General features: G+C 40.7%; 1 protein-coding gene across 1 annotated transcript in view; it reads left to right on the top strand.

The window, feature by feature from the left end:
- MORC1 (MORC family CW-type zinc finger 1) overlaps positions 1 to 16,595 on the top strand; it is a gene marked incomplete at both ends in the record, with an annotated part of 145,875 nt that overhangs the window by 119,033 nt on the left and 10,247 nt on the right. The window contains 3 exons of the mRNA XM_080919493.1: positions 8,383 to 8,452; positions 11,171 to 11,237; positions 14,163 to 14,312. Coding sequence (XP_080775619.1) covers positions 8,383 to 8,452; positions 11,171 to 11,237; positions 14,163 to 14,312 — 287 coding nt within the window. The remainder of the gene's footprint in view (positions 1 to 8,382; positions 8,453 to 11,170; positions 11,238 to 14,162; positions 14,313 to 16,595) is intronic.

The following is a 16,595-nucleotide window of genomic DNA, read 5'->3' as shown; positions in this document are numbered from 1 at the left end:
TTTATGGCCTTAAGGTCAGGGTGACTCTGTTTCAGAAACTGACTGACCATAAAAACATAAAAGTTAACACATCATAAACAATCTTGAGAAACCGGATGTTCCCCTTGCAATTCTTCATTGGTAATTTTCACCTTATAGGCGATCTTGAGAAACCAGGTATTTCCCTTACATACTCTGCCCCCCCCCCCCCCCGTGTGCGCCCTGTTGTGGTTTGTTTCCTTTAAAACCCCATCTCTCAACCACTTGGAGTCAGACTCCTCCTGCGTGAGATACTCCTGTGTGGGATATGAGTCTCGACCCCAGTACACTGGTCCATTAAAAAAACCTCGTGTCATGTTATCCTGAGACTTGACTAAAGGTCTCCTTTCTGCGGGGGTCTTTCACAGGTATGAAGAAAATAGTGTGAACCTAAGCTTTCCTTTGTGGATTCTAATTCCTGGACTTCACTTTGCACAGTCCCTACCACCATTATCAAACAGCGCGTACATCTTTTCAAGATTTTGTATGTTGTTAACTATTGACCTGGATATTGGGATCTGGCAGAGAAAAGGTTGTGATGGTGACACTCACTCCATGTTCTTGTGGAGGTGCAATTCTGTGGTGTGAGGGGAGGCTCAGTAAGAAATGGCTGAACTGACCACTCTGTAGATGGGAAAGGAAACATTTATTCCAAACTGCCAGGGCTGTGGGGTGCGGTGCAGAAACAGAACTAGAAAAAATAACGAAGGTTATAAAATGAGAATCTGGGGAAAGAGAAGCCTGTGACCTGAAACAACAGATACGTGTGTGTGTGTGTGTGTGTGTGTGTGTGTGTGTGTGTGTGTGTTTGTAAAGAGAGAGAGAGAGAGAGAGAGAGAGAGAGAGAGAGAGTCTTTAGTCGAGGCAGTAAGAGAGTGGCTCCTTTTGGCAGACAGAAAACCCATTTTACAGGTCCCTGAGTAATTCTGTCACCAATCCTAGAGCAGTTTGAGCTGAGCCAACGTTGTCATTTGGGGCTATTCACACTTTTGGGGAGCTGGGGTTCCCATTGGACCTGCTATATGGGGTCAGGGATCTGGTGGTACATTAGATGGCTAAGTGAATGTTGCATGGTAGGTCATGTTATGTGCTCAGGAATAAAAGAGGCAAGGGGAAAAGCTGGGCGCATCTTTGTTGAATGTGTGTATGTGGGTTGTAATTTTAGGTCAGAAAGGAGCTCACAGATGGAAGCAGTGAATGGGGGCAAGAAAAAAGGATGAGTACAGGAGAAAAACCAAGTCCCCAGAGAGAGCGAACCAAAGGCCCCTGAGATTAGAGGGTGGCTGACATAGTGGCAGAAGTGGAAGGGGAAGGAGGGAGGGAGGTGGCTCCAAAGGAGAAATGGAAGGAAAGGGCCAGAGAACATTGATCAGGTGGCTGGCTTATGCAAGGTCTTATGCTTCTCTTTCTCATCTGGTATTTTTTCTCGCAGAATTTTTATTACCTGATGTTGAATATGCATTGTTTATTTTGTTTATTAAAGATCTTTCTCGTACAGTAGAAAGCAGACTGCAAACACCAGGACTTTGGGCTTGATTGTACTACAAAGTCGTCTTTAATGGAAAAATGAACATGTGAATGGGAGGGGCACATGAACTAGGAAGAAGAAAAGCAGCCAGTTGAGTTGACAGCAGGACATTTACTTACCTGATAGCTTCCTTAAGTCCCTAACAATAATGTGCACCCAGGTGGGTGGGGGGTGGGGCAAAGACACAAAGGAAGAGAAGGAAAGAATCCTAATGATGCCACCCAGTCCCCACGTTTCCTAGCAACATTTAAATCAGGTGTTGCACAGCCTCTTCCCTGTGTTCCTCTCCAGCATAGTCTGGGCTTATAGGTCTTCTGACATAGAGACTTTACAAAGTGAGCAGGTGATCCTGTAACTGGCCTGCCTGGCAGGAATAATACATTCTAAAGAGACCCATGCTTCCTTCTAGACCATCAGAAAGAATAGACTCCTCGGAAATTTGAATTTCCCTAGAAATCTCCTGCTAAGAGAGGAAATGGCTAAAGCCCAGAGAAAATCTCCTGGGAGAGCTCGGCTCTTAGAGAAAGATTTAAAATTTGTCAAATAACCTTGACGAAAAGACTCCGGGCTGAGACAGTGGGAGGCAGGGTACCATACCTGGCTGGAGTGTTTAGTTATACAATTTCATGCTTCCTGTTTTAAAGCCTACCCTTCTGCTAGGATCCTGGGATGGGTTGGGGTGTGATCTGATCTCTTTGTCCTCACCCCCTCATAATGTGGCTACTGTGGCTGCACTGAATAAATCTCCTTTTCTTTTCCTGTTTTTTTTGTTTTGTTTTGTCTTTACTTTTTACCATTAATTTGGCCTTTTGTTCTTTTAATGTTTTTCTCCCTTTCTCTCTGCCTCCTCTCTTTTTGTTGTTCATTACTGTTTTTTGAGACAGGCTCTCACTATGTAGACTTGAATTTATCCAGGTTCTCCTCCCTTCGCCTCAAGTGGGATGCTGGTTTTAAAGGCATGCTCCAGATCCCTTATCCTAATTTGGACTTTTTAGGTGGCTTGCTGAAAAAAAAAAAAAAAAACAGGCAGTCAAACCTAGGAAGAAAAATAAATTTTGGGTGTCAACTACCTACAGTAAGTTGACCCCAAGTGGGAAGGAAAGATGGCTATTCCTAGCAGCTGCTGGGGTCTTTATTCTCTGGGGATACATTCCTTTTCTTCCCTCCTTTCTGCTTTTACCTCTGCTTGTTGAATCAGAACCAAACACAAACCTTAGAACTTTGTTTTGTAGTCTCAAGAAAGTCTAGCTCTTGGTAAGTTTCTCTTTGGTCAGTATACCTTAGACATTGCTTCTCTGCTTGCTTTTGGGCTCTTTAAAGCAGTTTCAGGATCTTTTGAACCATTTGCGATGGCTGCCATTTGATGACTGGCTGTATCTCTTAGAGTTCTTTTGTGTAGGGACTGTTATTGTTAAACCAAAAAACATAAAAATCTCAGTTGCCAGTGTTAATTCCAAAAGATTCAAAGAGAATTAAATCCTGCAGTGTTGATTCCAAAGATTCAAAGAGAAAGATCACACATCCAACTCAACACAGCCAAGTTATTTAAAGCAAACAATTAAGGCAAGCTTTTTTATTCATGTACATGGGCTGTCCTCACCTAAGGAAGGGTTTGAGAGGTCAGCCCTTGATTCAAGGAAGACAAGGCTTTTACAGCTCAGGGACAAGGGGTTTCTAATGGACAGATTTGGTGGGCAAAATAGGAAGGGTTACAGGAGTAGAACATAGCATAATAAGTTCGTCATAATGACCTCCCGAAACAAGTACGTGGTTACAGACTGGCCATACTGAAGTAGTTACTACAGTCTTCAGAGACAGAGGTAGGGTTGCAAGATGATTTTGAAACAAAAACATGGTTGTCATTTCCTGGAACATACAGTACAGAACTATTTGTAGTTAAGGTTATACATGGGATATAGCCCAATTCTTGAGAAACAGAGGTTTCATCATGTTTGATTACCAAGGAAGGATTCTAGTTTGTCTTTACTATAAGATGGCTTTCAAGCCTAAGATGGAGGCAGGCAGGTTCATCATTGTTATGACGACTGGCCATCTTTGCCATTGGAGGCTTTACAGGGAAAGTACATTTCCTGATAAATACACAGTGTTGAGATGTTCTAATTTTTGCATCAGAATAGTTGCTGAGACACGGTACATTGTGTTGTATGTAATGTTTAACAGTTCAGTATTTCAACATCTAAGTATGTTACAGGGGATTCATGGTTTCTTTGGGTGCTCTTATTCCTGATGACATGAGAATTTAGAAATAGAACTCAGAAAGAAACTTGAGGGCCACTTAGTTTGAGAGAAAGCAAAACAGACTTGGGAGTGGTTTATGCAATGTTTCATGGAGGAACAGAAGTCTTCAAAGTATGAACAAAAATACTCAATGTCAGCACAGAAATGCTTGGGATTTAGATCCATAGAAGAAAAAAAAGTAGAATAAGGAAGATGACATGTTAGGGTTTCGCTATTGCTGCTGTTATTTGTTTCTGTTCTGTTGTTCTTGGAGCTCAAGAGAAGCTCACCAGTAAAGATTGCAAATGGTTGCATTATGGGTAAGGTCAGCAGTAGGAAATGTTACCATGACTGAGTATACACTGGAGCATCAAGTTGCCACCATAGACCTGAGCAATAGAATTCAGATTCTATTGATGCGGAAAAAAAGAAGTGATTTTTCCCTTAATGTGTCTTGGGCAAGCCCTAATACCTCCACTCTTCTTCCTTTCATATAATATTTAGGATCTTTTTTTTCTTACCACTTTATTTTTTTTTTTAAAGAGGGATACATATACAGATTTTTAAAGGCATTTTGGCATAACACTATATGAATATTTTTGTCAGTACTTAATTCTTTTAGAGGTTTGATAGCATGCATTGAAATCCCACTAGTCACCATAAGCATGAAGTACATGTAGGACAGAACATAGCATGGAAACAGATTTCTTGTTGGGTATAGATTAAGCTTATAAGAAGGGGCTGTTGTTACTTTTCCTTCTTATGTGGTTTTGTCAGAGAGATTCTACTTTCTTGAGGTTCAGCCTTTCTATAATGCTATAGCCAATGAAGGGGACACACATGTCTCTTTAGAATGTATTTATTCCAGCCAGGCAGGCTCGCCACAGAATTATGCTGATCCATTAAGTGCCACACCCTGCTTGTTGTAGACAAAACTGAAGCTGGGGCATCTTTAAACTCATGACAAGATTGAACTATAATCTCATTTACCATTTGTGAGGTGTTATCTGTCTTCTGGTTTAAGTAAAAAGCTTAACAGATATTCTCAACTACAGTGTGCAAACCATAGTCCAGCTACTGAAAAACATAAGGAAACATTGTTGAAAAGACAAATTTCTTGTTTCACCCTGAGCGAATTTAGACCCTCTATATAAAACTGTATTGGAAGAGAAGATAATGTCTTACTGAAACAATGTCTAGGCTATTACTTAGAGAAGTGTAGGTAGTGAGGTAATTAATTCTTTTCATATTTTAAATCTAAATACTAAGGAAAACAAGCCAGGCATAATGGCATATATGTCTAGTCCTATTACTCAAGAGGCAGAGGCAGGTGAATGTGTGAATTCAAGGATAGCCTAATCTATACAGGTTTCACAGTGAAATGTCTCAAGAAACCAAGCCAAACAAATGAAGGAATAAATAAAATAGGTGTCTGAGGTTGTATCGATTTCTAGTGAAGACAGCCTCAACAACACTCACAATAGAATAACAGGCTAAAACAAAAAACAAAAAACAAACAAACAAACAAACAAAAAAAAACAATAGCTTCATGAGCCTGTGTTGAGAACACTAACAAGATGAAGTCCTCTGTGGGCCAAGCTGCCTCTTTGGGTCATGTTGATATGAGTGAGTTGTATAGCCACCTGAGGCCATGTTGATATCTGTGGTCCATGCTACCACTGATTGCCATGTCTGTGTCCTGCTGCAGCTGGAGGTCCTGTTAGTACCTGTGGCCTGTGTTACCAGCAAAGTTCACACTGCCTTCTGAAGCCATATTGATGTTTGTGGGTTGTGCTACTGAAAGAACAGGATAAAGCCTGACCCCCTAACTGGTAAAGTAGAAGACCCCCAGCTGGTAGAGTAGAGCCAAAAATGTAGGCTAGCCAGTTCTGCAATACTATCCTTCTATTCCAGGAACTAGCTGACCATAAAGAATTTATGGCCTTAAGGTCAGGGTGACTCTGTTTCAGAAACTGACTGACCATAAAAATATAAAAGTTAAATAACACATCATAAACAATCTTGAGAGACCAGGTGTTTCCCTTACGATTCTTCACTGGTATTTTTGGTATTCTCAAATGATGTACCCCCCCCCCCTTTGTGGTTTTATTCCTTTAAAATCCCTGTCTCCTAGCCACTCGGGATCGAACTCCTCTACTCCTGTGTGGGTACGAGTTTTGACCCCATCACTGGATTTCAATAAACCTCATGTGATTGCAGCAAGAACAGTCTCTCGTGAGTTCTTGGGGGGTCGTGTTATCCCAAGACTAGACTGAGGGGCTCCCCTCTGCAGGGGTCTTTCACTACCACTGGGGTCCATGACCCATGCTGCAGCAGAGAGCCATCTGTCCTATGTCTGCCACCAGTGATCCTGCTGAGGTCCATGGTGCGTGATGATGCTGGAGACCATGTAGAAGTTCTCGATCCATGCTTCTACTGATTGTAAAGGGCAAGGAAGCCACGTCTGCCATGGTGTCAGAGGCTACAGACTCACAGTTGAGAAAGAAGGATGTAGAACTCTTCTGTGACAATCCTTATTCCATTCTACAATCCACCAGTCAATCACTTCTCTCCCCCAAGTACCAGCCTAAAAAGAAAACCAACAAAAATAACTCTTAAAAATTGTGATAAGGACACTGAAGTGTAGTTCTCCACAGTTGAGGGCTTCTGGCAGGGTATATGTGGGGAAGGACTCAAGGTTTTTTTTTTGTTTGTTTGTTTTTTATTTATTTGTTTGTTTGTTTGTTTTAAAAGCTGACCACTGGGAGTTTGCCCATGCTCCAGTGAGTATATGAATAACACAAATTGGAGTTGAGGTGTTTCTCCTCCTCCATCTTCTTTTTGGTGTAGAGGGGCTGTAAGGGTTGGGGTTGACCTGGGAGGATTGGTGAATGAGATCAGGCCGCATGATGTGAAATTCCTAAATAATCAATAAAAATATCATGCTGAAAAAAGGAACACTAACAGGAAGTGTTCTTTGCTGGGAATAGTGCCAGTTTTGTTCAGATTGGATGCTTCCACTGGACAAGGTCCTGTCTTATTTCATCATAAGCCAAGTCACCAAAGAATACAGATGCGCATGAACCGATCCATCACACATTAGGATAAAGTGCTGATATCCAAAGGCATGCAATGTTTCCCTAAGATTGTCTTACAGTCATTCTTAACTGTTGTGGAAAATAAGCTACTTGTAACCTGCTCAAAGCTATTTAGTCCAAATATAGAGAAGCTTAGTATCAGGTAGCTTTTCTTTATACAGCAGAGAAAACCATCAATTTTATGTGGTGTCAGAAATATAGGAAGGCATACATTTGAAAGTCACTTTCAAGATTGTCACAAAATGAATCTCAGAAATGTGCATTTTCATTTCTTTTCCTGGAGCCTTCAGATAGTCACAATGTAAGCGTGCAAATATTTTAAATGCACCACAGTAGCTGAAAAGCAACTGTTTCCCCTGCCTGGATGGCTTCTTTCTGTTTGAGTGGAATAGAAAAGGGCAGTGATGGACAGCTATAGTTACTCAGTTGCTAGGCTACAGGTGTGCCTATTAACGGGCTTAGAGACAGTGCGGTTTCCAAAGTGTTGTGCAGGAATCACCTTTGTTTCCTGGTAGAGGGGAAAAGGCAGTTTGACATCCTCTTCAGCAGGTGTATATGGATGAGGAAGATAAGGAAACTCTCAGGAGGAAGAATCCTCAGAAAATAAGCTGCCTCGGCCACACCTCACCTCCGGTGTCTCTCTGTGGGGTAGGGGTGGAGTCTTCAGAACAAAAGACAGGGCCGAACTAGGACTGGAACTTTTGCCTTCTTTCTCTTTTCCCCCAGTTTTTAAGTTGTAAATTTTTTAACTGCTTAGTTTTTCTACCTTGGTAAAATTTACAGCATATTTAAAGGCATCATACTGAGTTTTGTTTTTCCTTGAAGGTCACATTCTTATTGTTCTCACCTTTTCTTGTGCCCCTCCCCCTTCCCTGTGTTCCTTCCAGTTCCCCATACCCCTTATCTCATAGATGGAACTGTCTTCTGGAAATGTAAATTTGTTTCCAGTGAGCCCAGTAAATGGGATCCTGGAGAATTTAAGGAATGTTAATCCTCATCCCCTACCTCACAGATCTCCTTCATGGAGATTCTGCCTGCCTCTGCCTCTGGAGTACTGGAATTTAAGGTGGGTTCCACTCCAGCAAGCAACCTCCATCAATTTTCTTGCACTGATGCTGAGCTCCTACTTTGTCTTAGCTGTGTGATAAATCTCGCCCAAAGTACACATTTATTCCCAGTGAATCAAATACTTGATTCATTTACTGCCGATACTATTAAGGGTATGTATAAGATCAATTTTGGAAATAAACAGGCCTTCTTGAGAGTCTATAGTGATGCAAGGACTGAGTGTGTCTTGGCGAAGGTGGTTATCCCAGAGGGGCCCACCAGCATGGCTGTCTCCAGTGATCATTCACTGCCTCAAAAACCTGATCATAGTTTCGTGCTGATTTCCTCATGGTCTCCTGTCTGGGGTGTGAGTGCGGCTTTTCAAGCTTTTGCTCAACTCTGTCCTGTGTCCTATTTGTTTGCATAGTTTTAAATGTAGAACTTGTTTTTCAGGTTTGGGATAAAAGCAGCACCAAGGCCTCACTGAAGCAAGAAAAAGAGGAAATCACCCTGACAAGGACAGGTAAATCAAAGTAGAGGGCTCTAGTGTTGATGCTGTGTTCGACTGCCCGGACAGCAATTTGGACTTGAATAGGCTTGTTCTAAAGCAGCAGTTCTTAAGCTATGGTCAAGAGCCCTTTGGGGTCGCATATCTTACATACCAGATACATTATGGTTCCTAACAGTAGCAAAATTAGAGTTAGGAAGCAACAACAATATAATTTTATGGTTGGGGTCACCACATGTGGAACTGTATTGAAGGATCTCAACATTAGGAAGGCTGAACTCCACTGGACTAGAAGAAGGAGGATAGATGGGAGGTTTTGCCAGTGCAGAGAGAGGCCTGCTGGCTGGGAATGTGCCCTCAACACTGCCACACCACCTTCAAATCCCACAGCCTTGAGCCAGGCCACACTGAGTTCTCTTTGGAAAAAAGACCTGGAACACAAGGCTGGGGAGCATGTTTTTATACGAAAACAGATCTGGCCTTCAGGTTCTCCCAGCATCCCTCAGAACCCACCTGTTTCAGGGTATTGCTGGCTTACCTGTCCTCTGCCCTGGACTTCACAGCAGAAACAGGGAGATCTCCCCCCTCCCCAACCCACCCCTCTCTCTGTCTGTGTTTCTAATGTCTCTCTCTTTCTACCCCCCTCTTCTTGCTCACTTCTCTGTGTATATGTCTCCGTGTTCCTATCTGTCTGTCTCTGTCTCTCTCTCTATCTCCCCTTCTCTGTCTCTCCCTGTGGAAACTTCACTGATCCCGTCCTGTGTGGTCAGTGAAGTCATCCGAGAGCTGCTTCCCCATGAACTTGCCCTTTATACACTCCACTTTGGCTCTACTTGTGTCATTGGTGGAGAATAACTTAACAATTTTCATAATCTCTTTAAAATTTATGTTTCCCCCAGGTTTCAGTCTTCTAGTCTCCTTCCTGCTTTCATAATTTCCCCGAGACTCCCCAAGATTATCTCAGCACTAGATATTTCATGTCCATACAATGTAGTGCATTTCAGATGAGATTTGAACTTACAGCAGAAAGTTGTCATCTAACAAGGTTCAAGCCAACAGAAGTCTCCACGGACAGCTTTCCCTGGGGAAACCTTCATCCTTCTTTGTAGCCATTCATCCTTAGTACATTATCTGTATCCCACGCTAATGCTGTCATTATACATTTTCTCTTTAATGCTCCGTCATTGGCTCCAAGCAACACACACGGCGCTTTCACCGGCATTGTCAGTGTTTTCAACTTTGGTTGTTTTTGAGACAGGGTATCACTCTGTGGGCCTGGCTGGCCTGGAGGAGCTGTGAGAAGAGGCTAGCCTCAGATTGCAGATTACAGAGCTCTGCCTCCTAAATGCTGAGATTAAAGGTGTGACTACCACGCTCAGCAGTTGTCCTTATTGTTTCACCGTCTTTCTTATTCTCTTTGCTTGGTGACCCTCAACCAACATACTTGACTCTGTCATCCCTATCACCTTTATTTGTCTCCATTTTTCTCTTCCATCCACACCATCATTTTGTGGTCACTGTCCTCAGCAACTTCTTCTTCCTGACATCCTCTGTTGCTTCCAAAACCATATCAGCTACTTACTCACAACTTCACCTTTCAACTCATCAGCGAGGCCTAAGAAATCAGTTTTTCCTTTTCATCTTAATTAGAATGATTTTAAATTCTACAACAAAGAATGGGGGAGGGATGTCCTCTTAATTTTAAAGGCAACATCTACATTTCAGTGCCAGTTTTTTTACAGATATTTCCAACCACTATTTTGTCATCAAATGTAGTTCCAATTGGTGATACAAAATTTAGTAATATAACTTTGATCTTAAAACTCATATTTAACTTCAAATACTCATTTTAGGTTTGGCCGACAGGAATTTTGAAATATTTCCAGTGATTGTAATTATGGACTACTTGACTGTTGTTAATTATTTTTTTACTTTGAATACAACTCAGAAGGCAAAGCTAGTCGTGCCAAGCATGTGCTTGGAGAGCCTGTCCATCCATTAGTTTCTTTTGTGTTTCTCTTGAGGGAAGTTGGCAGGTCCTTGTCATTTACCCTACCCATTATCTAAACCTTCCCCTGTTGCTCTCTCGTTCTACCGTGGCCTTCAGCAGCAATAAACAGTGGCAGTGGTTAATTCTATGAAACAAAAGTACCAGGAGGGCCATAACAAAGAATTGCTGTGCAGGATGGAAGCAGCAGCACTCAACTATTTCACGAGTCACAGAAATTGTAGACTAAGATGGCCAACCTCTCTCAAAGTACACGTTTGAGTTTTCCTGAATGAACAGATCTTCTAGAAACTGTAGGCTTCTTCCTGCTTTACAGTTCAGCTCTCTACTGGAGACTGGGTTTTCATCCAGACTCATCAGAACTCTGAACATGAATCACAAGGAGAGAGGAAAGTCAGGTGGGACATCTTAGGGAGGGTGGAGGGAGAGGTGATTTGAGCAGATTGTATCAGCTCTTTGTAACAGCATAGTCAAAAATGACAGAAAACAGGTCTTGGAAGTTCTTAGTTTATCATTACAATCATATATACTTCATTAAAATTTTATAAATTACCTTAAGAATGTGTTATAAATTGCCTTGAAATTGGCATAATTTACAAATGGATGTTTAATACATTCATTTTCTACACAGGTAGTTAATGAGCTAGCATTTTCTTTCTTTCTTTCTTTTGGTATAATTTATATTATGATCATAAGCCTGATATTTTATTTGTGTTCTTTTGAAGACAAACAAGAGCTGTGTGATGATGTTCCAGTAGTGAAAAGAAATTCTTCAGCACTTAACTGGAAAAGGTGCGTATACTATAATTATACAGATTCCAAACGAGCATAATTACGCTGCTGAAAAGTAATTATCAATGTGTAAGTAGAAAAAGACAGAAAATAATAGCAACAAAGGCAATTAAGAATGACACCCATTCTTACAACAGAGAGCAGAGAGGACAGAAATTCTCCTTTTCCACAGCCCTTTTTATTTCTTTTTGAGAATTTGGGAATACTGAAAGGGAACAAGCTTCACTTCTGGTTCATAATAGCTGACCATCTTAGATTACTGCATTGTCACCAAAGAAATGAGAGTCACACACACACACACACAAGGGGAAAGTAAGAAATAATAGGCGTAATGTTTTTCTGGGTACCTCACTAACTTATTGTCAAACAAATTTGTAATTATTTTAATTCTTGCATTCTGGAATTTTAAGATTAAAACCAACTAGATAGACACAGTGGGATTAAAAGGCCTGTTTTTGAGAAAACAGGCTCTTCTGCCACCTGCACTCCCCTCGATATCTTGTTGATTCATCCCCCATCTTTGCACTTCAGTACACTGAATTAAAGGCAAGGGAGGCGACAGAGCTGTTTTTCTGACATCACTCCAAGCAAGCATGCCCAACTCTGCCTGGCTACTCAAAACCCTGCCATAGGCCTGTCACTTAGAAGGTGACATTTAAATTTCCCCATGGCACACATTGCCCTACTGTAGTCCTCCTTTTAGCCTCTACTTTGTTTCCCAGGAATTCCAATTTTTTTATGATGTAGACACCCTTCTCTGTCTGTACTTAGATACTTGGATGCCCTCTGCCAGCCTGTGTACCATCAGCCCCCCTTCCATTACAGCTGGGTCTCAGGTCAACATTCTCTTCCTTGGGGCCTCCTAGCTGTCCTAGGCAGATGTGCATATCCACAGAGGCCCTGCTATAGTGCCTAGGTACATAGAAATTCCTTGAGCTTCCAAGGGTATTTGCTAAACACTTCACCAGTTCCATTCTGTCTTGCTTAGCTGTTTCCTGCCTTTTCCATGAGAAATAAACGTAAATCCATAAGGACATGATCTGCCTTTTCACCCCTGTGTCTCTTAAGTAGCTAGACAGATGCCTATCCATAGTGGGTACTTGGTGTTTGAATAAATGATGTAGTTTTCCATCAGTGCTGTTCCTAGGCCTTGTGATGAATAAGACTTTTATAGATTTATTTGTTAAAATGTAAGTTAAAACTCAAGATAGAGCCAGATACTAGAATGTATGTTCCTATGCGTGTGCGTGCATGTGAGTATTATATGAATGTATGACTTTTAGTTCTTGATGTTCATTTTAACACTGTTGACCCAGACTAGGTGGTGGTACATGCCTTTAATCCCAGCACTTGGGAGGCACAGGCAGGCAGATCTCTTGAATTGGAAGACAGCCTGGTTTAGAAAGCTAGTTTCAGGGTAGCCAGGGTTACACAAAGAAACCTTTTCTCAAAAAAGAAAGAAAGGGAGGGAGGGAGGGAGGGAGGAAGGAAGGAAGGAAACACAATAAACACATACAAACAAATGAGAAAACAACAACAATAAACACAGCAACCAAAGAAACAAAAGCCCTGCTGACCTAGTATAGAATGAATGTTAGTACTACAATCAAACGAAAACAACCTTAATAGAAGAAATTGATTCAATCCTGAAGTGATAGTGCCTATGGTAAAGGTGGTTATAATAACATTAGTTATTAGATACTGTTTGCTGAGCACTTAATACTGAGCTAAACTAGTTATACATTTCATTTAATCCACGATATACTAATGTGAGGTATGCCCTGTTACTAGTTGTTTCCCCTAGAGCTATGGATGCTAGGCAGGCATTGTACCACTGAGAAATGTTTTCAGCTCTGTGAACATTTGACAGAAGAAATGCTGTCCTGGGAACTGACCTAAAATATTTTAACTTTACTGTCAACATCAGAAACAATTTCCAACCACTTTAAAAATCTTAAAATGTCAATATAAAGGAGATTATAATTAATGATTTTTTGGACATTGTGTATATACTTTTTAACAGATGAGTAAGCATTAGCTTATATAATATTCATCATCTTAAAATGGATGGATGAAGTAAGACAGTATGCTTAATGCTAAAGAACATTTGACAGTCCAGGTACCTTTCTCATTATTTAAACTGTCACCCCGTTCTTAAAGGCCTTTCCAATATAATCAGACAAAACTGTTCAAAGCACAGGTTTATAGGTGTCAGTGTGAAAGAATAAAAACAAACCTTTCTTGCTACTTGAAGATATAACTGCCTTGTCTACGCTCTCTAGCCACCTCCACTTGCCTCATTCCACCAACTTCTGTTTTGTTCTGTTGTGTTCCAACCATGCCCAAAGATTTGGTCTTGTCTCATGCTTCATTCATGTACCCCCACATGACGAATACCCCAGGATCATTAAATCTTCAGCTGGGACACTCTTCCCTCCGATCTTCACTAGGAATTTCTCTTTCCACCTTTGGCCCTTCTACATTTTGCTGTTGTGCATCTTTGCAAGTGTAAACTAGAACTTAAGTCTCTTCCTGCGGAGAAGAGGTGAGCGTTATGACTCTCTATTTCTGACTAGGTGTAACAGCAAACACCTATCAGGAGTTCAAGACCATCACCTATATAGTGAGTTCAAGACCAACCTTGTCTAGATAAGAGACTGTCTTAAACAGTCCTAAATAGTTAGAGAATTGTCACAAACTTTGTTTAATCAATGCTGTCGCACAGACTTGAAGCAATGCATGAGAATAAATTATTATTACAAGAAAACTTTTGTATAATCACACACATGGGAACTCTGAGTATTACATTGATGCCCGTCCTTTCTTTCATTGTTAAAAATGTCCTTCATTGTTAAAATATTAACAATTTATGGGAATGTTTCTGAATTGGGTGTGATCTAATGTTCTTGACATCATAAATTTCAGCTTGCCCAGAGAACAAGCAGAAGGTTTAAGTGCACATTCTAGACATCAAGTTAGCTCCATGAGTGGTGATTATCAGCTTCCCTCTTCACTGATGCCTTCCCGAAGCAGGTCTGTGGAGGAAACAGCGAGAAAACTGCTATCTAATTTAAGGTAAAAATGATTCCTAATTTTCCCACGTGTATTGTATTGAATGTTTAAAGTAAGCAAGGACAACTCCCCCTCCCTTTTCTTTGTTTTATGTTGACTCCCTGCCCATCAGGATGTTTTTGAATACATTCAGTAGAATGATTTTTATGACCTATTTTCATAACCATATTCAGTTAGATACACCACAAGTTAATAGTCCCTTGGAAGATATTTGTGGTCACTAACTGCCTGTTGTTATCTGGTCCAGCAGTGTGGGGGATATACACATATAGGCTACTCTTTCCTTGAATGTAATAAAGAAGTTTTTATTGAATTTCATATTTTTTTCTACCCACGAAGACATGCATGACATTTTCATGGCCTTTGAAAAGGATTTTTGTGGTTTTTAGCTATGAAACTTAAAGAAGAAAACTGAGTTTCACTCTTCAATGGGTTGAATATGAACATTTGTAGACATGGTTGCTCAAGGAATTTAGATGTCATAATCTCAGCTCTTAAAGGAGAAACTTGGAAGGAGTGACGATGCTGTGTTTTTCTAAGTGGGGCAGATACAAGAGATGGCTTTACTGTCAATACTGTCAATAGAAGGCTGTTCAGAAGTGTGTTCTAGGAAAGCTGTCACAGTAGGAGCAAGAGTTCATTTTATTTAGTGAGCACCTTAAATTGTGCTGGGTTCAAGGACTTGTTGAGTTAGGTGAGGGGGCTTTGAGTCAGGAAGACCACAAAACCTACACTCCCCAGAGTGATAGCCCCCTAAGGCCTTGATTTTCTTGCGACTGAATGATTTCTTTTGAAGGTGAAAGTTCTCAAAGAGTAGACAGTAGAAGGAAAGGAGGAAGGAAGAAAAGCCAAATGTGGCCTCTGCTAACATGCCGGTGCTGTCCTGTGTGTGAAAGGAGGTGGAGAGCCAGTGTAGACACAGACTCAATTACACAGTTGAACAGAGCACCTGTACCAGCATTAGGGGCCGAAGGGCTACATTTTCTTGGATGTGGAGGCTGTCCTTCAAAAGTCATGTCCAACAGCAGACCTGCTCCAGGAGATTGAAGGGCATTTGGTTTTATATAGTGGAGCAAGATTGATGGAACAGTAAATCACTAGTACTAATTTCTTCATTAGCTATGCTAAGCACTCATTGTGCCTGAGTTGGCAACCATACAGTTATCTAGAAAGGAGACAGGAATAGGGCACACCAACTGTGTACAGATGTTATAAGACTGTAAAGGCCACTAGTCAAGTGACGTTGGATGAATGAATGGGTAGATGGATGAATGGGTGTAAGTATCGTATTGCTAAGCTTACCAGCAGAATGTCTGAAGACTGAGTTCTCCCTATAGTGCTTTATCCTTTGCCAGCATTTTCAAGCGGACCATTTATTTCCTACTCTTTGCTTTTTAGTTAACTGGCTGTAGAGTTAGCCTGGTTTATTTGCTGATATTAAGATTAGGGCATATCAACTGGTTACTTAGACTTGATAGTATACAAGCATTTATATATATATATATATATATATATATATATATATATATAGTGTGTATGTACACACCTTTATATGTGAAGAACATTTAAAATATGTGCACATGATTACATAATGACTTGGTACATTGCTGAAAATAAACCAGAGTTTCTTGAAAATAATAGTTATTATTTTGCACCTTTATAATATTTTAGATATATATCCAATAATTATTATGTATTATAACCATGGATGGGTAGATATCTTTCTTAGCCATCCACAGTAAGACTAGGAAAGATCTGCCTGAGTGTGTTGTAGCAGAGGTTGAATGTATTGTTACTTAACTTTTTTTTGGTTGCATAAACATTCTTTTCAGATTCACCATGTTTCTTAATTTTCACTTAGCTAGTCTTGTTTCTTCATGTCAGTGCAACACTCACTGGTACTATTAATTTTAACGAGTTCCATGTGATCAAAAGGGAGTAATGCGACTAAGAATACTAGGACATTAAACTGCATCCACTTCTAGTGTTAGCCACCAATGGCATATTAAACCTTCCCAGAAACCAACTCCCTAGTGAACAGACTCATAAGTCCCCAGAATCATCATATTAAGTGCTGATTCTTAGGGTGTTTTTTTTTTTGGCATGTTTGCAGGCACACATTCTTTAGGGGTCCTCAGTGGATTATAGACTAGCTGTGTCTGGTAAAAGAAACCTGAAATTGGATAGGCCAAGAGAGGTTAAATATGATAAACCCTAGAACAACAACAACAACAAAAAAATCTGTAAAAAATACCATAGGAGAAAGGGACCCGTGTCAGTAACTGA

This window comes from Micromys minutus (genome assembly GCF_963924665.1).
Source record: "Micromys minutus genome assembly, chromosome: 7".
Taxonomy (NCBI): domain Eukaryota; kingdom Metazoa; phylum Chordata; class Mammalia; order Rodentia; family Muridae; genus Micromys; species Micromys minutus.
Note: the sequence above shows the minus strand (reverse complement) of the source record. Positions and strands in the feature narration are given on the sequence as shown.